This window comes from Muntiacus reevesi, chromosome 3 (genome assembly GCF_963930625.1).
Source record: "Muntiacus reevesi chromosome 3, mMunRee1.1, whole genome shotgun sequence".
In the NCBI taxonomy this organism is placed as follows: Eukaryota; Metazoa; Chordata; class Mammalia; order Artiodactyla; family Cervidae; genus Muntiacus; species Muntiacus reevesi.
The window spans coordinates 190,449,425-190,474,259 of NC_089251.1; the positions used below are offsets into that span (position 1 = coordinate 190,449,425).

A 24,835-nucleotide genomic window follows, 5' to 3' on the forward strand; every position below is an offset into this window, starting at 1 on the left:
GTGGAAATCTCAAGTAGCAGGCCTGAGAGCGCTGCTGTCTTGAATAAAATTAGTTTAAATTTACATTGCATTATAGCATCACCCCAAAGAGTTTCTGTGTTGCTGACTAATCAAACTCTTTGATTTCATTTCTAACACTTTATGCCCTGAATTTTTAAATACATCAAATTCTGGGTAATAAAACAGAAACTTGTTTCTCTGCTTCCAATAGATTTTTAAAAGTTACTTACTCAAAGGAGTATATCATGTTAGCTGGTTTAAGGAATACCATTTTCAAACACAGATTCAATATTTTTCTGTGTAACTTAGACCCTCACTGACTTTTTCATATTTGCTCTTGCACAAATCAGTCAGTTCTTAGATATGTTGCTGAATTGCTGATGGAGAAAAAATGCTCACCAGTTTTATTGACAGATTCAATTGTCAAACCTATTACAGATTATACTACTTTTTCCATTAACACTACACTGGTATAGAATTTAAATTTCAATGATTATAGATATTAATAAGAGGTCAAAATTACTGTTTGAATAACTTCTAAGTAATGGCTGACAGAATAAAATACAAGGTATATGTGAGTTAAAGTTTAAAACTTGACTGACACTATATTTTATCAGGCCTTTGATTGCAATGTGTATTTTGCTAATATTTGCAGTTCTTTATGTAGGAAATAAAAACTCAAAAATGCCCTTGCAAGTATTCTTTATGTATTTTGGTTCATCCAATTACACAAAGCAAATATTAAATAAGACAGACTGAAGAGAAGATATGACCACATTTCTAAACAAATACTCATTAGAAATACCTTAATGCTTAATCATACTATTGCAAAATTCACAGTGTTTGACTATATGATTTATTGACCAGTAGCAGTGGTGTTAAAAGAATCTAGCTACGTAAGGATTCAAAAACTAATTAAAAAAGAAGAGATTATTAGGAATAACACTACTAATATTAAAAGAAAGAATAATAAAAATAATAAGAAAATAAAAAAATATAATAAAGGAAAAGAATAAATAATGTAGTAAAAGTTGGAAAGTGTTATTTTTACTAACATGACAAATAAAAAAAACTTAAATGATAATTTATGGTTTGAGGACAGGCCAGAATTCTATTTATCTTCACTCCTATGTGTTTCATAATGTCTCTATATATGAAGTACAATAAATATGTGGCTTTAAAAAAGGTTGTAAAACAAAGAAAACTTTGAAAATGTGGACATGATTAACACCTCATGTTAATAAACAGTTCAGAAGTTACCTATTACAAGCACCACAACTACATCAAAGAAGGATAATTGGAGACTGAATATCAAACCCAAAAATAAATTTTACGCTTTGGGGATTATTAACTATTGGCATTAAGCCAAGAGAGAGATCAGAAGAGAATGTGCATTTTCTTAAAAAGTTATACTTCAACTGACACGGCTCAGTACATGGACAATATGTGTCCAACTTGTAGGCAGATCTTCTAATCCTCAAATTCTGATCATCTATCTTCTTTCCACATCCTGATTAGTAAATTTCAGCACACCCCTTGAACTTAATTCTAATCACTAAAAAAAAACCCCAAAAAACCTTATAAGACTATATTTAAACTACTATTAAATTAAACTACATTTAAATAAATATTCATAGATGATTTCAATCTAAATAGGGAAATAAATTTTATATTTCCTTTGAAATTTTCTTCTCTATTCAAGGAGTCCCTTGTGGCAGTATAAATATCTCATCTATTCTGAAAATCTGGAGCATCCTAGCCTTTCTAGATTCCTAGCATCAGTGTTTGGAGATGGGAGGGAGCAACTGACATTTAGTGATCAGCTACTGAACACCAAGTATTACCTATATGAAAATCACAGAATCTAGTGAAAGTGAAATTCTCACAGAGTTACTAGTGTTTCTGTTCTCATGAGGGCTATTTTTAGCTTAACTTTTAATTCTGCAGACATTCTTTTCTGAGAAAAGGAGGTAGGAGTTAAACAGAACGCCATGGGCACCAGAACCTGAAGTCACAGAGCAGAAAGCAAGCAGAGAATCAGCATCTTCTAAAACTCCTGACACTGCAGCTGTGCACTCAGGGTCTGACCCAAAGTCTTTTTCTCTAGATTATTTTAAGATGCTGTTTTCTCTTTCTCTTTGACTTCCATAGTCTAACAACGATCTTTCCAGGCATAGATTAAATTTTACTTCTCATGAAGTGCGAGTCACTCAGTCATGTCTGACTCTTTGTGACCCCGTAGTCTGTAGCCCCCCAGGCTCCTCTGTCCATGGGGATTCTCCAGGCAAGAACACTGGAGTGGGTTGCCATGCCCTCCTCTAGGGGATCTTCCCCACCCAGGGATCAAACCCAGGTCTCTGGCATTGCAGGCCGATTCTTTACTGTCTGAGCCACCAGGGAAACTCATTTATCGTGAAGACCTTTCTTTGAGAAGCTATCTTTCACCAGCCCTTGAAAATTTTCAGCCTCTCTTTGACTATTACTACTTCCCTGTTCTCACTTTTTCAACTTCTGAACCCCTAATAGATTTACACTGCATTTTTAGAAGGTATATTCCTTGTCTTTTACACTTCTTTTATATTTTACCATGCTTGTTGCATTCTGGGTAATGTATTCAACTCTTTCAATTAATTCATTCTCTTTCTCCTTTGCTTAGCTTTCTCATTCAATTTTTAGTTATACTTACTATATACTTTTTATTTTTAGAAATTTAATTTGCTTCTATTATACATTTCCATAATCTTCTGTAGTTTTTCTTTTTATCACTCTTTTCTATTTTTTAACATTGCAATAATTTAAAACACTTTTATTGTATATCCTTTCAGGTTTTTGAAAAACTTCAGGATCATGTTATATACATTGCCTGCCTACCCTCTTTCCTAGTTGATTATTTATGGTGTACCTAAAGAGACCACTTTTCTGTGCCTTTCTAGATATTCTAAGGGTTGCAAGAACCAATTCCTCTCTTCTCTGTTAAAATTTTAGCTTGGAAAGTCTTGTACCATGCGAACTTCAATCCATATGTAAAAATATATGGTATAATTTGGACTTCAATCCATAGGCTTGTGGTTTTTCACAACTGGGGCATGAAAAGAAACAAGATTCCTTGGCATGCTCTGGTCTAGAGGGAGTGCTCATTGATGAGAAAATTGTTTGGAAGTCTCACAATTTGGCATACTTTCAAATAGTCAAAAAAGACTCCTTCGTTTATAGGTTTAGGATGATGTTTGTGATGTTTTCTCTCCCTGCTCGGGCTTTTAAAATCCAGTCTCTAGACATATGATCTATATTTATGTTCCAAATTCAGTGAGTCACTAAGGTGCCAGCTTTAGGATGTGCTATTATGCTTCTCTTGTTTTTATTTTCAGATTACCCTTTTGTTTCCTCTTTCCAAAATAAAGTATGTGTTAAATTTTGGAAGTTAGAGCTTTATCTAACATTTCTGTGAATTTCTCACATTAGGAGGGATCTGAATTAATTCAGGCTGCTATGTTATCAGAGCTCCCTGACAATTTCTTTCTAGTATCTTTATTTTCTAACAGGGTTTTTCTCTCTATCAACCTGCTACATAAGAGTAAATTTACAAAAATCCAATTTATTCTCTAGACTCTTAACCCAAAAGCAAGAAAAAACTCCTTTTGAAGTTTCTATGGATTTTTACTCTCCTTACATTAAGGAATTAACAGTGGGAAGTCACTTTGCAACAGCAGTTCACGTATTTATTTGGAACAGGTGACTAAGGCTTTGCTGCTGCTGCTGTCACTTCAGTCTTGTCCGACCCTGTGCGACCCCATAGACGGCAGCCCACCAGGCTCCCCCGTCCCTGGGATTCTCCAGGCAAGAACGCTGGAGTGGGTTGCCATTTCCTTCTCCAATGCATGAAAGTGAAAAGTGAACGTGAAGTCACTCAGTCATGTCTGACTCTTCGCAACCCCATGGACTGCAACCTACCAGGCTCCTCCGTCCTTGGAATTCTCCAGGCAAGAGCACTGGAGTGGGCTGCCATTGCCTTCTCCGGTCTAAGGCTTTAAACCTACTTAATTTTAGGTATATTTTTCTGTTGGATAATTTTTCCAGATTTCTCCCCCTCTCTGTAATTCCTATAAAGTCTACATAACACTTACACAGCACTGTTCTTTACTAACTGTCCCACTATTATTTTTTTTGTGAGAAAAAGAATTCCTTACAAATTACCCTCACCATCTTCTGTATTTTACATTATTTTTGTTTGGGAAAGATCATGCTGCAGATATTTAGACTCACAGCTTCCAGGAAAGATGCATAATTGCATCAACTGACAGAACATGGATTTGGAGAATAAAGAGGAAGACCACATTGAGCACTGGAGTTGAAAGTCAGTATAAATTCTCAATTTCTAATGCTGATTCTTAGAGAAGATCAGACTAAACACTGAGCCTGAGACTATTAATAACTGAGAAAGAGGGTTCTGGATTAGAGAGTGTGTATGTGAGAGAGAGAAGGAGAGAGCTTTAGACGGTAACAGAGATTGTAGTGTAAAGAAGAGGGTACAGAAGAAAAAAAAGAAATCTTCAGCTACCATGGGATATGAAGAAGTGATTCTTTTTATGCAAGATACCTAGGGAAGGTTGGACTGCTTATGATTTCTACACTGAAGTGTACATTACAGAACACGTTTCATTCACTCTGAGAAAAAGAGAGAGGGAGGAAGGAAATAGGGCAACGTTTCAGGGTTGATGCAGACTGTGTGGTTATTATGTGATGACTCTTCATGATCTTAACGAACAAGAACAGTAGAATCCATTCTACATTAGCCTTCCATTTTGTCGTTGTTGCTTGCTGTTTGGATATACCAGATTCAAGTATACGTCACCTAAGAACTTCCCAGTGGAAAAGGGCAGAGGGTCTCATCTCCCAATGCCCTGAAACCATGACTACTGTCATCCCAAGGCTCCAGCAGCATATAAAACCTATTCTTCATCCACTTCTAAAATCAGATCTGGTTGATAATACAGGTTTTAAGTTCACCTATGATCTGGAAATGTTTTTCAAGATTCTCAAGATTCTATGTCATTTTAGAGTCTGAGGACTTTTTATAGCATCAAAGCAATTGAGATTAGAAAGAAATTACTGGACCTTCATATTCTATTTTTGAAAGAGTGATATATTTCCCTTCCCTTTTTCCTTGTGCCCACCAATGAGAAGTACGAAATGAGATGTTATCTTTGAGACTGTATATAGGGGAAACAATAATTTTATACCAATAATACAATAATAGTAATTTTCCCACCCAACACTAATAGAAAACTGGAAGTATGAAAGTGTTAGTCACTCAGTTGTGTCTGACTCTGCGATCCCATAGACTGTAGCCAATCAGGCTCCTCTGTTCATGGGATTCTCCAGGCAAGAATATTGTGAGTTGCCATTCCCTTCTCCAGGGGATCTTCCTGTCCCAGGAATGGATCTGGGTCTCTTGACTGTAGGCAGATTCTTTACCATCTGAGTCATAAGGGAAGCCCATTAGAAAAGTGGTAGTGTTTGTTTTTTCATAAAGTTTATGCTCCTATGACTAAGCTAGACAGTGTGTTGAAAAGCAGAGACACCACTCTGCCTAAAAGGTCTGTATAGTCAAGGCTATGGTCTTCCCAGCACGGCTGTGAGAGGTGGACTGTAAAGAAGGCAGAGTGTCAAAGAACTGATGCCTTCAAACTGTGGTGCTGGAGAAGACTCCTGAGAGGTCCTTGACAGCAAGGAGATCAACCAGTCAATCTTAAGGGAAATCAACCCTGAATACTCATTGGAAGGATAGATGCTGAAGCTCAAGTTCCAGTATTTTGATCACCTGATGTGAACAGTTGACTCACTAGGAAAGCTCCTGATGCTGGGAAAGATTGAAGGCAGAAGAAGAGGGCATCAGAGGATGAGATGGCTGGATGGCAACACTGATGTAACGAACATGAACTTGGGCAAAATTCGGAAGATGGTGAGGGACAGGGAGGTCTGGCGTCCTGCGGTCCATGGGGTTGCAAAGAGTCAGACATGACTGGGTGACTGAACAACAACACGCTCCTAAAATAATATTTCATTTTGAGATTTAAATAAATTAAATATGCAAGATAAGAGGTTGCTGCTGTTTACATAGCAACTATACTACAATATTTAGTTGTTTATGGACTCCACCTGCTCACTATTTAATTAAAATAAAGGATCAACTTTCTTCTCACTCATATTTTCTTTTCAATTACGTTGTTGATTATGTGTGCATTACAAATAGGTAAACTTAAGCAGATTTTTAAAAGTGAAGTGGCTTTAAAAATGTCAATTATGCTTTAAGATTATTCCACCATTCATTTGGGGATTTTTTTCCCTACGTTATTTTCAACGCTTTTTTTCCTTCTCATATTATCTCACATCCATTTTCTTCACAGTAATAATTGGTTGTTTTATTGCTTGTCTAACAGGTCTTTTTTCCTGCTTGTATAAATTCCTCTTTTGCTTCTTTGTACTTTGTTTCTAATTCATTAAAGACATTTTTCCTTCTTTGTAGGCCTAGATTCAAATGACTCTTTCATACATAAATAATAAACTTAATCTTACTCTTCTATGTTTATCTATAGCTGTAGCAATAATACCAGCTCTTACATTTATGAAATGCTAGTTCTATCTAGGTAATTGCTCAATTTAATGGCAAATATATTTCTTTTCTAGCACAATAGAACTACATTTATAATGAATTATTAAAATTAAAACTTTATTTATTCTGTTCCCGAAACACAGTCTACCAATCTTTCTGACCAAATCAGTCTTCTGTGTGTTTGCTGATAGCCATTTAATAAATCAATGATTCTCTTTAGCCTTTACTTAGCAATTTTTCAGATATTTAATTATTTTTACACGGCTTATGGGGACTGAATAACAATAATAAGTGGATATGCTGTATGCATTAAAACTTCTCCTAGCTCCATGTTTGAGTTTGGCTAGCCTATCATGTATAAGCATCAGTGCTGAGGAAAAGTGAATATTTCATGTTGGCGTGAAAATGAGTCTCCTAAGTGTGAAGTGATAGAGTCAGTTCCTAGGTATGTTGATAAGAAGGCTGGGGTCCTTGAGGTGTCAAAAAGGGCCTGGGGTTCTCAAATCAGAGATAGAGGTCTGGAATTCTCAAGGAGGAGGAAAGGACAAACACCTTTTTCCCGCTGTACATTCCTTAGTCACATAAAACATTTTTTTCTTTAAGCCTGGAACTGATGACTACACAACAAACAACTCAGTTTAAACTCTGTACTAAGGATTATATAACAATAAACTTGAGGACAGTTTCTCCTCCCTGAAAACCTTCTGACTAATCCTGATATCCTTAGAATGTTTATTATGGGAATGGGTCTGGTAGGATCTTTCTATTGTTAAGTTCTAATCCTGTCATCCTAAAATGTAAATTGTGGGAGTGGGTCTGGTAAAATTTTTACAGCCTTGAGACATTCTTTTGATTTACTGTAATAACTAATTAAAGAAGCATATAACTCCCTTGATAACACTAGTGAGGGGGGCACCTCTGTCCCTCTCCTGATGTCTGTGTCAGAAGCTGTCTCTGTCTCTCTTCAGACTTTAATAAAACTCTGCTGCAAAAAAGCTCTTGCGGGATCAAGCCTGGTCCCTGGTCCCGAAGCTAAATCTTCTTTGGAAATCAAGAATCGGACACTGTTCACCATAAGCTATCATCCTGGGGGCTCGTCTGGCATCTTCAGGACAAGGCAAGAACATTCAGAGCTCTAGGCTCTCTGCTTTCTCTGTACACAAGTTTTCTGCTTAACTTTACTAGCTCTGCGGTGCCCTTGTGCGAATGAATTACATGCCGTGCACAAGGCAAGCAGAGCCCAGCTCTGTGGTTTTGCGGTGCCTCATAAGGACTGAGTTCTGTTCAGTTCAGTTCAGTTCAGTTCAGTCATTCAGTCGTGTCCGACTCTTTGTGACCCCATGAACCGCAGCACGCCAGGCCTCCCTGTCCATCACCAGCTCCCAGAGTTTACTCAAACTCATGCCCATCGAGTCGGTGATGCTGTCCAGCCATCTCATCCTCTGTTATCCCCTTCTCCTGCTCCCAATCCCTCCCAGCATCAGGGTCTTTTCCAGTGAGTCAACTCTTCGCATGAGGTGGCCAAAGTATTGGAGTTTCAGCTTCAGCATCAGTCCTTCCAATGAATATTCAGGACTGATCTCCTTTAGGATGGACTGGTTGGATCTCATTGCAGACCAAGGGACTCTCAAGAGTCTTCTCCAATACCATAGTTCAAAAGCATCAGTTTTTTTCAGTGCTCAGCTTACTTCACAGTCCAACTCTCACATCCATACATGACCACTGGAAAAACCATAGCCTTGACTAGATGGACCTTTGTTGGCAAAGCAATGTCTCTGCTTTTTAATATGCTATCTAGGTTTTAATATGCTATTTTAAAAGCTATTTTAATATGATTACTCCTTCCAAGGAGTAAGCATCTTTTAATTTCATGGCTGCACTCACCATCTGCAGTGATTCTGGAGCCCAAAAAAATAAAGTCTGACACTGTTTCCACCGTTTCCCCATCTATTTCCCATGAAGTGATGGGACCAGATGACATGATCTTAGTTTTCTGAATGTTGAACTTTAAGCCAACTTTTTCACTCTCCTCTTTCACTTTCAAGAGGCTTTTTAGTTCCTCTTCACTTTCTGCCATAAGGTTGGTATCATCTGCATATCTGAGTTTATTGATATTTCTCTCGGCCATCTTGATTCCAGCTTGTGCCTCTTCCAGCCCAGCGTTTCTCACGATGTACTCTGCATATAAGTTAAATAAGCAGGGTGACAATATACAGCCTTGACCTACTCCTTTTCCTATTTGGAACCAGTCTGTTGTTCCATGTCCAGTTCTAACTGTTGCTTCCTGACCTGCATATAGGTTTCTCAAGAGGCAAGTCAGGTGGTCTGGTATTTCCATCTCTTTCAGAATTTTCCACAGTTTGTTGTGATCCACACAGTCAAAGGGCTTTGGCATAGTCAATAAAGCAGAAATAAATATTTTTCTGGAACTCTCTTGCTTTTTTGATGATCCAGCAGATGTTGGCAATTTGATCTCTGGTTCTTCTGCCTCTTCTAAAACCAGCTTGAACATCTGGAAGTTCACGGTTCACATATTGCTGAAGCCTGGCTTGGAGAATTTTGAGCATTATTTTACAAGCTTGTGAGATGAGTGCAAATGTGCGGTAGTTTGAGCATTCTTTGGCATTGCCTTTCTTTGGGATTGGAATGAAAACTGACCTTTTCCAGTCCTGTGGCCACTGCTGAGTTTTCCAAATTTGCTGGCATATTGAGTGCAGCACTTTGACAGCATCATCTTTCAGGATTTGAAATAGCTCAACTGGAATTCCATCACCTCCACTAGCTTTGTTTGTAGTGATGCTTCCCAAGGCCCACTTAACATCACATTCCAGGATGTCTGGCTCTAGGTGAGTGATCACACCATCGTGATTATCTGGGTCATGAACATCTTTTTTACATACAGTTCTTCTATGTATTCTTGTCTGACAGAAATTGGTCCACTGGAGAAGGGAATGGCAAACCACATCACTGTTCTTGCCTTGAGAACACCATGAACAGTATGAAAAGGCAAAATGATAGGATACTGAAAGAGGAACTCCTCAGGTCGGTAGGTGCCCAATATGCTACTGGAGATCAGTGGAGAAGTAACTCCAGAAAGAATGAAGGGATGGAGCCAACGCAAAAACAATACCCTGTTGTGGATGTGACTGGTGATAGAAGCAAGGTCCAATGCTGTAAGGAGTAATATTGCATAGGAACCTGGAATGTTAGGTCCATGAATCAAGGGAAATTGGAAGTGGTCAAACAGGAGATGGCAAGAGTGAATGCCGACATTCTAGGAATCAGTGAACTAATATGGACTGGAATGGGTGAATTTAACACAGATGACCATTATATATACTACTGTGGGCAGGAATCCCTTAGAAGAAATGGAGTAGCCATCATGGTCAACAAAAGAGTCCGAAATGCAGTACTTGGATGCAATCTCAAAAATGAAGGAATGGTCACTGTTCATTTCCAAGGCAAACCATTCAATATCACAGTAATCCAAGCCTATGCCCCAACCAGTAACGCTGAAGAAGCTGAAGTTGAACGGTTCTATGAAGACCTACAAGACCTTTTAGAACTAACACCCAAAAAAGATGTCCTTTTCATTATAGGGGACTGGAATGCAAAAGTAGGAAGTCAAGAAACACCTGGAGTAACAGGCAAATTTGGCCTTGGAGTACGGAATGAAGCAGGGCAAAGGCTAATAGAGTTTTGCCAAGAGATCGCACTGGTCATAGCAAACACCCTCTTCCAACAACACAAGAGAAGACTCTACACATGGACATCACCAGATGGTCAACACTGAAATCAGATTGATTATATTCTTTGCAGCCAAAAATGGAGAAGCTCTATACAGTCAGCAAAAACAAGATGGGGAGCTGACTGTGGCTCAGATCATGAACCCCTTATTGCCAAATTCAGACTTAAATTGAAGAAAGTAGGAAAAACCACTAGACTATTCAGGTATGACCTAAATCAAATCCCTTATGACTATACAGTGGAAGTGAGAAATAGATTTAAGGGACTAAATCTGATAGACAGAGTGCCTGATGAACTATGGACAGAGGTTCGTGACATTGTACAAGAGACAGGGATCAAGACCATCCCCATGGGAAAGAAATGTAAAAAGGCAAAATGGTTGTCTGAGGAGGCCTTACAAAAAGCTGTGAAAAGAAGAGAAGCAAAAACAAAGGAGAAAAGGAAAGATATCCCCATTTGAATGCAGAGTTCCAAAGAATAGCAAGGAGAGATAAGAAAGCCTTCCTCAGCAATCAATGCAAAGAAATAGAGGAAAGAAATAGAATGGGAAAGGCTAGAGATCTCTTCAAGAAAATTGGAGATACCAAGGGAACATTTCATGCAAAGATGGGTTTGATAAAGGACAGAAATGGTATGGACCTAAGAGAAGCAGAAGATATTAAGAAGAGGTGGCAAGAATAATGACTGAAGGCAGCCCCAAAAAGGGGAGCCTTGTCTCTGCCAATGCCAAGAGACACCCAAGGTCCCTGCAAGGGGAGTGACCAGAAATGAGCAAAGTGTGTGGACAGAACTTTGCTTTCTTGGTCAGCTTTTCCTGGTCTCTTTGACCATTTCATAATTGCATGAGAAATTAGAACTACTAACCTAATCTTCTGGATCATAGACTTTCGAGGGAGTAGTGATCCATGCTGTTACTATGTACTTTTACTTAGACCCCAAGTACAGAAGCGCCTAGCCTTGCTAGGAGCTGAAAGGTACTAGAAGCACATATGGAGAGAGGTGGAATGCTAGGAATACCTCTCAGGCTAGAAGTTACTCTCTTGGCTGCCTGTCTCAGGGGCCAGCAACCTGAAAGTGCGTCTGTCACGGCTGTGCCTCCTGTCTGTATGGACAGAAGCACTGCTGGTGACCATGAGGTTTTTGAGGACACAGGGCGGGAATTGTGGAATCTGGTCAGATTGGAAATGCAAGGCGCTTCTTCCTTTGGTAGCGCAAGGTCTTAGTGGACCAGAGGAGGCTCTGTGATGGCTTTTGTCTCAACTCCTTAGATATTCCTTTTGTGGAATCTGTAGAAATGAGCTGGAAGGATTGACCCTAATAGCTTGAGAACAAAAGTCACTTTTTCCTTGCGGGCCAACCCTCCACCACCTCTTTAGCTATCACATATACTGGTTTGGTGACACTCAGGAGGGACATCTTGGTTGTTATTTGTCTCTTTCTGACTCACCCTTTCTAATGAGGTCAGGACTACACTCAGGAATGTGTGCAGACACACGTAAGACGGATGCTCTTCCTAGTAGTCGTAGCTTGGGAAACATTCCTGGAAATTACTCTGGCAAATCAAACAAAGGTCTCGGTGGTATGGAAGTAAATCAATCAGGGATGCCATCAGGTCTACCCCTGGTGCATCTCTACCCGCCTCGGTGGTAGAACTGGGAGGGACGAGTAAGACGCCTGCGTCGGTAAGGGACAGACTAAGTCTGACTACGGAAAGAAAGCTTTGGTGGAGAGTCTGCTACACCGCCGTCTAGAGCAGGGAAGGATGCTTCTGGCAGAAAAAAGCCAAGGCTGTGGATGCTGCATTTTTCTCTCTTACAGATGGGAGCTAGCAGTTCCAGAACCACTTCTTTAGAATGTATTTTTTAAAAAGCTGGGACAAGTTTGGTCCCCAGAATTTAAAAGACATGCCTGATCTTCTGTGATCCTGAATGACCACGGTAGCCTTTGGAAGATGGGGAACTCTGGCCTGTTAAAGGTCTCTCAATTATGATACGGTTTTACAACTAGAGCAGTTCCATAGAAAATAAGGAAAATAGGTAGAAGTGACTTATGTGTTGCTCTTTATCTCTCTGCGAGACATGCCAGACTTACATCCTAAGGGTGCAGATTTGGGTATGAAAGCTTCAGCTGCCTCCTCTTCTCTTACTTTGCCCCTTTATCCCTTTATCTGGGGCTCCCAACTGAACAGGCTGAGAGTTAGGGCACCCTTCCAGGAGGGGCTGCCTCAGTCTCGGTAGAAATTCAAACAGTAACTGCAGTTGAGACTATCTAGAGGATCCAAAAGGTACACAGACTCCTTTACGGGACTAACTTTATGACCTTACTTGGAGAGATGTAATGCTTGTCTTGGGACAGACGCTAATCCTGACTTGAGAGCTTGAGTTTTGGGGGAAGCTAACTACTTTTGGAGATGAATGGCTTGAACATGAGACAAGGGGAAAGGGGGAACACGAAATAGCCCTCCTTCCTACTGGGAGCCAAATGGTTCCCATAGCAGAGCCACTTTGCCGGATGTATTCTTAAAGGACTCAAGCAAGCGCAAACTAAGACTTTAAACTATGCTAAGTTGGCTGACATAGAATAGGGAGAGAAGGAAACTCCTCATAAATTCCTAGATAGATTATGGGAGGCTCTCTACAAGTTTACTGACGCTGATCTTGAAATTACAGAGGGAGAAATGGTCTTAAAAGATAGATTTCTCACTCAGTCAGCTCCAGATATCTGCTGTTAAGTTATGAAAATGGTGTTTGGACCAAATCAGTCTTTAAAAAACTGTTGCAGCTGGCTCAGATGGTATATTACGGTAGAGAATATGAGGAGGAAAATAAGAGGCAAAAAAAGAACCAGGCAAAATACTGATGCCCCAACAATGGCTGTTAGACCTGCTCTGAAACAGCCTGAGAAAAATGCCCAGAGGGACCCAGGTAAAAAGGGATGGCCTTGCTATTACTGTGGAAAGGAGGGGCATCTCAAGCGGGATTACCCTCAGGCTTCTAAGCTGTCCCCAGCTCCATGTCCGGTCCCTAAAGGACCAGAATGGAGAAGAGACTGCCCTCCGAGGTGTAGGCCCCAGAGTCAGACTCTCAAGACAACCTGGACTGAAGGTGCCCGGGGGTCCCCACACAAGCTCCCATCCTAATTACACCTGAGGAAACCCAGGTATTAATAACTGTGGAGGGCCAATCAGTCAATTTCTTTTGGACACCGGGGCAACTTTCTCCGTGCTCCTTGAAGCCCCTGGCCCACTTTCCTCCCAGTCCACTACCGTAATGGGACTGTCTGGACCAGTCAAACATCATTACGTCAATCATCCTTCAGTGGAACCTGGGACTCTGTGCTGTTTTCTCAGGAGTTTCTAATCGTGCAAGAGTCTCCCTTACCCTTTCTGGGGAGGGATATACTGAGCAAGGCCCAGGCCTCTGTTTTCATGAATATGGGACCAGCTCTTTCTAATGAAACAAAATATAAATCCTAGAGTGTGGGCTGATGGAAAAACTATGAGTCGAGCACAAAATGCTTTTCCTGTTGTTATCAAGCTCAAAGACCCTCACCTATTTTCACATCAAAAGCAGTATTAACTAAAGTCCGAGGTTAATTAATGGATAAAATCTTACTGTACTGACTTCTCATGATGTGAGAGGGATCTTACACTCTATAAAGTTCAGAGCAACAATGATCCATATTTAAAGTTGCTGTAACTCAACGGGTGTCAAAAGCTCTAGGAAAAGAGCATCACTTACACTCCTCCTAGAGACCCCAATCTTCAGAAAAAGTTGAACAGGCTAAAGACACCTGTGTAAGCTAACTCAGGAAACATAAGACAGTTGGTTTAAAGTTCTACCCATAGCTTTAATGAGGGCTCAAACCACCCCTAAGAAGAAGGGTCTTTCTCTATGATAGACTGTTTTTTCACACGGATACTGCCATAGAGCCTTAAAATTTACTATGTAACTCAGCTTTTAGCTTTTCAACAGACATTTCCGGGAGGTTAACTCCTGACCAAGACTTTGAGTCAAACTAGCCTCTGTTTGAGCCAGTAACCAAGATGGGACTGATAATCTAGGTGGGCTTGCTTCTGCTGACTCCAGAAGTCCTGAGTCTGCCGTTTGAGCCTCAAGACAGCGCCTTCCTATCCTGGACTCATTCCCACACTGCAGTCCAAATTGGTCTAATTGCTGGATCTGCAGAGCACTCTTCTCCTCATCAATTGAAGACATTCCATGGTGAGTTTCTCCACTTCATGGAAGGGACTTTCTTCAACTCTGAGAATACTGTCACCAACAATAATCATATGTGACACTTCTTTTCAATCTAATGACATCTAACAATCCTAAAGATGGAGTGATGTAACTATGAACATAATGTAACTTTTGATGATGTTTTAACTTGGTTTAATGAATATTTTGCTGCACATAAGAAGGTAAATGGGTCTAGATCTGGTGGTTTTCTACCTGATGTTTATCAAATATGGGATGAGGTCATACGGCTAACTCCTAAAAAGGGATGCCTACTATCTAATGCTCCCATATGCTGGGAAAAAAATAGAGCCTTCCCCAGAAGTTAGCCAACAACTTAGTTATAATGATTGGAAACAACTGGGATTTTTGCCTCAAGAAATATACAATGCAATCATTCCTGTGCTTTCCAATCCCAGTTCAGGTCCCCCTCTTGCCTGGCCAGGAACTGATTGGGACTCAATCCCTCAGTCATGCAGGTTTGCTCCAAACGGGATCTCCTGGATATGTGGCTCTTACCCATGGGCGTGGCGTCCCCTGGCTGGTAGGAAGATGCACCCTAGGTCTAATGCACTCTTTTACTCACGGCTTCATATTATCAGAGCTTCCAGAGAAGCCTAATCTGCCACACCTTAAAACTCATTGGGCAAGATCTGTATTTCACTGGTGTGATTGTCTGGCCAAAGTATTCATTCCCTCTCTGGGAACTACAGATTAGATGTTATGCTATGAGCTGATGCTCTGACTAACTTTCAGCCATTAATGCTGAACAAATACAAATTAGAAAGGTGGTTTTACAAAACAGATTGGCCTTAGATATTCTAACAGCTGCACGAGGAGGAACTTGCGCCATTATTCATACCCAATGTTGTACGTATATACCAGATATGAGCACTAATGTTACTCATTTTACTAAACACATGAACAAGGTGATTCAGGCTATGGATTCCCCTGAAGCCTCAGTCACCCCACTTTGGGAAATGTTAACTAGCTCCGCGTGGTGGAAAACTACCTTAATCATAATAACTCTAATTGTTACGTTTCTACTGCTTGCTCCCTTCATCTGTAACTGTGTAACCGGATTTGTTTCTAACCGTTTGAAAGCTTCTAAGTTACAAGTGGTTGTCCAGGCTTCTACAAGAGCCACAACCTCCTCCAAGGATTACTTGGGGCCCTTGGATCAGAGACCCTCAATATGAGGGTCAGGAGAATACGTTGCCCCAGCAATTTAGGGACCACACCCCTCAACAGCAGGAAGTAGTTATGGAATGAAAACGACACCCCTTTCCCTTGGGAGCATCATTCTCCTAAAAGAAAAGGGGGGAATGAGAGAGTCAATTCCTAGGCAGGCTGGTAAGAAGTCCGGGGTCTCTGAGGAGGAGAAAGAGGTCTGGGGCTCCCGAAGTGGAGATGCTGCTGCTGCTGCTAAGTCACTTCGGTTGTGTCTGACTCTGTGCGACCTCATAGACGGCAGCCCACCAGGCTCCCCTGTTCCTGGGAATTCTCCAAGCAAGAACACTGGAGTGGGTTGCCATTTCCTTCTCCAATGCATGAAAGTAAAAAGTGAAAGTGAAGTCGCTCAGTCGGGTCCGACTGGTAGCGACTCCATGGACTGCAGCCCACCAGGCTCCTCCATCCCTGAGATTCTCCAGGCAAGAGGACTGGAGTGGGGTGCCACTACCTTCTCTGGGGTCTGGAATTCTCAAGGAGGAGGAAAGAACAAACATCTTTTTTTTTGTTTGTTTTGTTACATCACATAAGTTTCTTTAAGAACTGATGATCACACAACAAACAACTCAGTTTAAACTCTGTACTAAGGATTATATTGAAGAAGGAATTCATAGGGCCTTGACTCCATCTCAGGCCCGTCCGTGCTGATCGTGCTCGGCCACCTCTCCAGTGGACTCTGAACTCTCTGCTTAGTGCCTGTGGGAATGACAATGGAAGGATAAGACCCCCTCCAGACAGGGGAACCTTGAAGATCGTATCCAGGTTACTCATCACCTAAGAGAAAACAGACACTAATCACCCCTGCCTCTGGACAGTATCTATCGGAATGTAACCACAGGCTTATCGGTTATTAACTGGTTGGAATGTAACCTCGGGCTTATTGATTATTAACTGTTTGAACACATAACACGTGAATGATGGGGTTATTGTGATTGTATTTACCCTTCCTTTGTAAGCCTCAAGGGATTTGGGGTGGTGGGTTTGGACACGTACACATGGGGTATAAAAGATGTTCACAAATGCTGGTCGGGGTCGTTGGCTAAGAGGAGACTCTGCCTTGGGCCCGCCGGTGTAATAAACTGCACTCCACTATCTGCATTGTCCTTCTGAGTGAGTTTGTTTCCCGGAAAGCGTGGCTATAACAATATAACGACAATGTAACACCTCTGACTAATCATGATATTGTCTGATAGGATCTTTCTATTGTTAAGTTCTAATCATGCTATCCTAAAATGTAAATTGTGGGAGTGGGTCTGGTAAAATTTTTACAAACTTGAGGCATTCTTTTGATTTACTGTAATAACTAATTTAAAAAGTACATAACTCCCTTGCTAACATTCGTGAGGGGGGCACTCTCCGTCCCCCTTCTGATGTCCGTGTCAGAAGCTTTCTCTGTCTCTTTTCAGACTTTAATAAAACTCTGCTACACAAAAGCTTCTGAGTGATCAAGCCTGGTCCCTGGTCCCTGGAAGCTAAATCTTCTTCAGAGATCAAGAATCCGATACCTTTCGCCATAAGCTATCAGAAGTGATGGTAGTAAATTTGGGTGAAAATAAACAGCTCTTTAACATAAAATGCAAGAAGTTTCTAAAACCGAAACAATGATAATATTGAGATTTTTATTTGTACAAAATTTTGTAAACAGGCATGAAAAATGTCAATTAGAATGACGGGCATTTACTCATGCAGGCCTATGATTTGTCAGGCACTGTCCTAGATGCTGAAAACGGCCATCAGTAAGACTTAGGTCAGATGAAAATGGTGAAATCAAAGATTAGGATCTTCAAATTGATATGAAAAATGTTTCTTTTGAAAGGATAACTGAACATAGGTAAATTTTTGTAATAATTGTGTCATGACTTTGAATAAGAAATAAACAGAACACACAGTATTAGTAAAGTCATTCCAGAGAAACCAAACAGTAGTCATTGCTGATGGAATATGATGTTTTCACTATGACTATAAAATAAACCATCTAAGTATGCGGCAAATACCTCTTCTATCTCTGAAATTCAAGAAAGCAATTGGGCTAAATACCAAAGCAAATACTGATTTGTTTCTTCAACACCCACTAATTCTGCATATTTCATTAACAGTCAAATGTCCAGGCAAGTTTTTTTTCTCCTGAAATTCTGATGTATTTGGAGGATTCTGTGTGAAGCCAAAGGAATAAGTGATGGATCTGAACATTTTAACTAACCGTGTGATTCCTATGAAATGAAAGTTGACCTAAAAAGTATTGCCAAGGTTTACCAAACTTAGCTTGTTTACAAAATGTTGCTCTACATGTAAAGGAAAAAAATTTGTCACTGTTGAAGATACTCAGATAACGTGCTATACCTAGAACCCCCAAACCCTAAAATATTAATTGAAAATCTATTTTGAACAATGACAGAAGCCAAAAGTAGCTTTGAAGGTAAATATTTCAATGGATAAAAATAGTATAATAGTTTAGAAGTATACGATTTGGCATGTTTTGTAAAATGAGCACCTTATTATTAAACTTTATATAGAATCAACTTATATGTGACTATAAGCAATGGTGTTAATATTCAAAGCACTTTCTTATTGAAGACATATGGAATAATTGTGATAAATTTCCCTCTTCAGAGTCTTATGTTTGGCTATTTTCCTTTATGAGTTGGTGGCACAAACCTATTTGTTACCTGGGATAATAATACAACTCTTATTAGTGGTGGAAAGTAGCATGTAACTGAGAAGAGTTCTGCGATGGTTACAGCACATTGAGAATTTATTTTGGATAAAATTTAAAAGGAGCCTGTGAAAATAATTTAAAATTAATGTTCTAATTTGCCAGGATATTCCAGAGCTTATTTAAATTGGAGAAATGTAGTTTAGATACTTATTTGAAAAGACTGACCTCAGTACACATCACTATTTTTTTCTTACCAGTTCTGTGGCTTCATGGGCAACAACTTTGGCTTCTTTGGCAATTTTCTCAGCTTCATCAATATAGTCCTTAATATTGCTGTAAGCTTTGAAGGCTGCAGTGGCATTGAAGGAGATGTTTTTAGCCTCATCAAGGATTCTGTAGGGATTACCCAAAAAGAGAATATCAGAGCAGTTGGTACTCAAATGAAGAATATTTGAAGAACTTACTTATAACAAATAAGGCTTCCAAATGATCATGGCCAATATAATAATGATAATCCCAAATCATAGTGAGGTACCTACTAATTGTATTATATTGTAGCTTTCAGTTTAAACTCATATTCCTAAATAACCAAGCTAGAACCATTATAATAAAATGAATTATATATAAATTTTTCCCAGGGTCTTCGAACATTAATATTTTCCTTTGTATCAAGAGTATTAAGTTTTGAAACAGAACCTTTCACATGGAGTATATTAAATCCAGATTTATTTATGAAAATTATTCTTGGGGTTAATATACCTATTTTATTATGACAATCCCCAAATTGTAGGGGAAGCAAACCAGTTATATTGAGAAGGCTGTTTACTAGTCAAACACATCTCACTAGTGGCCCCTCCCCCACTGACCCATATAAGAATACCAGTTATAATGAGCTATTATTTCACAGGGCAGTACTGAGAATAGTAGTGTCTTCATGGAGTTTGAAAGGGAAAAAAAAAAAAGACCTAACGGCCATGTATGGAATCACCAGTTTTCATTCCAATCCAAAAGAAAGGCAATGCCAAAGAATGCTCAAAATACCGCACAGTTGCACTCATCTCACACGCTAGCAAAGTAATGCTCAAAATTCTCCAAGTCAGGCTTCAGCAATATGTGAACTGTGAACTTCCAGATGTTCAAGCTGGTTTTAGAAAAGGCAGAGGAACCAGAGATCAAATTGCCAACATCTGTTGGATCATCGAAAAAGCACAAGAGTTCCAGAAAAACATCTACCTCTGCTTTATTGACTGTGCCAAAGCCTTTGACTGTGTGGATCACAACAAACTGTGGAAAATTCTTAAAGAGTTGGGAATACCAGACCACCTGATCTGCCTTCTGAGAAATCTGTATGCAGGTCAGGAAGCAACAGTTCGAACTGGACATGGAACAACAGATTGGTTCCAAATAGGAAAAGGAGTACATCAAGGCTGTATATCGTCACCCTGTTTATTTAACTTATATGCAGGGTACATCATGAGAAATTCTGGGCTGGATGAAGTACAGGCTAGAATCAAGATTGCTGGGAGAAATGTCAATAACCTCAGATGTACAGATGACACCACACTTACGGCAGAAAGTGAAGAACTAAAGAGCCTCTTGATGAAAGAGAAAGAGGAGAGTGAAAAAGTTGGCTTAAACCTCAACATTCAGAAAACTAAGATCATGGCATTTGGTCCCATCACTTCATGGGAAATAGATGGGGAAACAGTGGAAACAGTGACAAACTTTACTTTTTTGGGCTTCAAAATCAATGCAGATGGTGACTGCAGCCATGAAATTAAAAGATTCTTACTCCTTGGAAGGAAAGTTATGACCAACCTAGATAGCATATTAAAAAGAAGAGACATTACTTTGCCAACAAAGGTCCATCTATGGTTTTTCCAGTGGTCAAGTATGGATGTGAGAGTTGGACTATAAATAAAGCTGAGCACCGAAGAAATGATACTTTTGAACTAGGTGTTGGAGAAGACTCTTGAGAGTCCCTTGGACTGCAAGGAGATCCAGCCAGTCCATCCTAAAGGATGGATTGAATGTTCATAGGAAGGACTGATGCTGAAGCTGAAACTCCAATACTTTGGCCACCTGATGTGAAGAACTGGCTCATTTGACAAGACCTTGATTCTGGGAAAAATTGAAGGCGGGAGGAGAGGGGACAACAGAGGATGAGATGGTTGGATGGCATCACTGACTCAATGGACAGGAATTTGAGTAAACTCTGGCAGTTGGTAATGGACAGGGAGGCCTGGCGTGTTGCAGTCCATGGGGTCGCAGAGAGTCAGACACGACTGAGTGACTGAACTGAACTGAACCGATGGAACCACATTTTCAAAAGCCAGCCCTTTAACAATAAATAGTTTTGATTTCTTTAAATTATAAAACTGAAATTTTTAGCAGAATGTGTGTTTATACATTACTATTTAAAATGCTAATAAGGCAACTGCTGTGCTCTCTAATAAAGAACAAAATATTTTATCTAAGTGTAGCCTAAGGCAATGTTTGCTCCCCACCATGCAATATTTGAATTCACTTTTAACTCAGACTTTTGATGGTGCTCCAGTAGAGCTTTGTCCAGACCCTTCTAATTAGGCTTTTCCACAGAAAGGCCATGCAGTTTGTATGTTAATAGTTACAAAAAATCAAGATTTGAAAGCAACTCGCAACGATTTCTGCTAGTCAAAACTTTTGGACAAGTGTCAAGATAAATAGACATTTCCAGCCACAAATGACATACCCATCAAGGACAGCAGACGAATCATTTAACTGAGCTGCATGGCTCTCAGCCTGGGACACCTTCTCAGCCAGCTTCCTGTCCTTTATTTCTTGGGAGAGGTCATCTATTTTATCTTTCAGATCCTTGGACATGGGTGGCAATTTAATTTGAATGTCTTCGACGTACTGATACGTAGAGAAAAGAAGGCTTTTAAATAAGTGAATCCAGCTTCCTCTCATTTATTAGTGTCTCTTGGAGATATAATTACACATGCTTAGGTTTTTAGAACACTTAAAATTTACTAATCTAGCAAGAAAAAGAATAGAGAATAAAAGCTATTATTTAATGAAAGAGATCAGAAAATATGCAAAGGGAATTTATACCAAGAAGAACCTAACAATCTTTTTTAAAAAAATGCTACTTCATAGGTCTAAATGCATAAATGATAGTCATTAGGATCTTTTAGACTATTTGCACTCCTATTATCATATGTCATCATATATCCGCATTTACTGAATGAGACAGCATGTTGAAAGTCTGTTTGTAGCTTTACATTTCTCGTTTAACTAATGTTATATGAATATTGAAGCACATTTTAAGTTCTATACTAGGAATGACAAACAAATGCCCTTCATCACTGTGAAAAAAAATACAGGTTGGTCTGAGTGTGCGCGTACCCTCATTACTGAGAGGATACTGAGAGGATAATGTGAAGTTCTAATTGTTACCAATGAGTGGGCATGGTCACAATAGAGTGAGACAAAAACATCTTTACATTCAAAAGTAACAGTGTTTGGGTACACTACTGAATTTCTCACTGGTTCCCATTCAAGAGCCCTTGGATCATTATCATCGTTTAACCTTGGGCTTCATAAAATACTCACCACTATGACTGAGTTGATTTCATCTGCAAGACGACTGGCTTCATCAAGTATGTCATTGCCTTCTTTTAAAGTATTCTCAGCCTGTCGTTTGCCACTTTCTATAGCCTCCTTCTTTTTCTGTAAGACAGTATAAACAAAACATCAAAATGCCCTTTTGGAAAAACCCCATCTAGCCCTGTATTCCTGGCTTCCCTGAGCTGTCTGATCAGGACTTTGCAATCCAGATATGTCATGTTGACTATGAGATTACATGAGAATGATAAAAACTACCCAGACAACCCTTCGAGTGTTACTTTATTTTAAATATCTGTACAGGTACTTTCTTTCACCTATTGTGAGAAAGTCATCCAAGAGAATGGTGGCTGATGTGATGGTAGTTGAGGAATGAAAAAAGATTTTTAAAGCAAGATGGACATCTATTTTAACTGAAATGCAAGTGCTGAATATACATTACTGAGCATGTGGAAGTATGCTGAATTACATTGGAACTAGACATTAAATTCCAGAATCTGTGTCCAAATGAATATTTCGTGAGCATAAATGTGAGCAGATTTATTCTATGGGAGCTCTGTAAAAACTGGGAGAAGTGGGATTTTAAAAGGAACTGAAGGGATGTACTTTTCAAAAAAAAAAAAGAGAAATTCTCACATGGAAGAATAAACTTAATGGACTGTTCCATAAAAAGAGAGCAGACTGTAATTTTTCTTTGAAACTGATAGCTTGTCTTGAAACCACATGAAACTCATTCCTAGTCTAGACGAGTAAAATCAGCAGGAAAGAAATGGTGCTATTTCTCCATTTGGAGTATAATTTTGCCTTCTTTTTCTTTATGACTCATTCTTTCAATCACCTTTTCCTACCTGTGGATTTAACTGCAGCAATTATAAATTTAAGCCTTTGCCATTTATGCCTTTTGAGATAAATAATCATGCTAGTTTATATATTTATTTAAATTTCAATATGGGCCAGGTAGTTTATAAGCTTTCTCACTTAATTCTACATTAGCTCTACAGGTTCTGTGTTTATCATCTTTTAACTGAATAGAAAATTCTCCAAGTGAAGTGATTTACCAAGGTCACATAGTATAGTTAAGATGTGAATCCCAGTCCCTGGTCACTCCGTGGTAAAGAATCTGCCTACCAACTCAGGAGACATGGGTTCGATCGGTGGTGGGGTAAGATGCCCTGGAGTAGCAAACGGTTTACTCCAGTATTCTTGCCTGGGAAATCCCATGGACAGAGGGACCTGGCAGGCTCTAGTCCACGGGGTCGCAAAAGAGTCAGACGGGATGTAGCAGCTAAACAGCAACAACGACCTAGGGACAGAGCCTGGGTCTTCAGCTGTGACAGCACTGACTTTCCAGTTGTGGAAACCACATTTATTTGCACTGGGACAGGGCTAATTTCACACCCTGCTTTCTCTACCTCTTCACCCATCACTTCACTTTGCTGCTGGGACACACATCTTATTTCTGCCTCTGTGCCTTTTCGGTTGCTGTTTCCTTCACCATTTGCCCTTCCCCAGTTCCCTACCTTGGAGGAAACCTCCCTCATTTAGCCTCATGTAAAATGTATATTCCCTCAGTACTCAAAATACGGCCCACTGACCAGCAGAATCGGCATCACCTGGGAGCTTCTTAGAAATGCATAATCTTAGTGCCTTTTTGGGAACTACCAACTTGGAATCTGTATTTAACAAGAACCCCAGGTGATTGATATACATGATAAAACTTGAGAGAAATTGACTTGGAATACAGCCTAGCACACAGTAAACACTACAGAATTGTTAACTATTATAATTACCTTATTTTCTTTTTCCTAGCACACATTTATCTGAATTGTATTTATAGAGTGGCCATAAATGATAGAAACATAACCATATTTTATTTTTTATATAGCTTGAACCATCTTGATTGCTTCTTCTAAGAGCTGCTAAAAGTACAAGTTATTTAATGATGATCATTAATACCAATTCACCACAACATGCGTGCATTAAGTATCGGATGAAATGTATAGTCTCCTGAGCTGTACCTAGTGGATGAAGGGTAACATTGAATTCATCAAGCAATATGCTGAGAACATGTCACTTACTATGTATATTAGCCCATGCTCCGGTTTATGATCATATTATATACTAATTTACTGGTTTAGTGACTTTCTCACAATAATGTAGATTTCTTTCAACAGTCTTTGCATCACTCTATCTCCAGTACCTAGAAGAGTTTCCTCAATAAATAGTTCTGTTTGCACTTGTGACTCCTGTTTCATTCAACTACTCCCCATCCCAGTTAAGTTAGAGAAATTTCAATCCCCCTTCATGAACAACAAATACAGAGGTAGTGTTGAGGCTCCTGTTATAAGTCATACCTTATTTTTCAAGTTCTGACATTCTTTTCCACGACTATCAATTATAGCCCTTAGCTTTTATATAAACTGATTTAAAGTTGACCACGGGCAGACACTCAGGAATCTTTCTTCAGCATGGTCTGTTTGCATTTATGAATCAAGGTAACTTAAAATATTTCCACCCATATGTGAGGTGAAGAACTACATTCATCTTGTTTTCAATTAAACAGTGAGTTAGAATCTTTCTGGGCTTCCCTGGTAGCTCAGCTGGTAAAGAATCCATTATAAAAGCTCTATTTGAATTACTTTAGGGAACCCATTGTTCTGCAAAGATCACAATGGGTTTTTAATCACACTGAAGCAGGAATGATCTAGGGATTAAGGCAATTTCAGTGGTGGCTAATTTCAGATTAGA

At 39.5% G+C, this 24,835-nt stretch overlaps 1 protein-coding gene across 1 annotated transcript in view; it reads right to left on the reverse strand.

The window, feature by feature from the left end:
• Window positions 1-24,835, reverse strand: part of LAMA2 (laminin subunit alpha 2) — a 673,037-nt gene that overhangs the window by 116,251 nt on the left and 531,951 nt on the right. The window contains exons 38-40 of the mRNA XM_065931349.1: window positions 22,076-22,192; window positions 21,213-21,376; window positions 18,736-18,874 (exon numbers count right to left, since the gene is read on the reverse strand). Coding sequence (XP_065787421.1) covers window positions 18,736-18,874; window positions 21,213-21,376; window positions 22,076-22,192 — 420 coding nt within the window. The remainder of the gene's footprint in view (window positions 1-18,735; window positions 18,875-21,212; window positions 21,377-22,075; window positions 22,193-24,835) is intronic.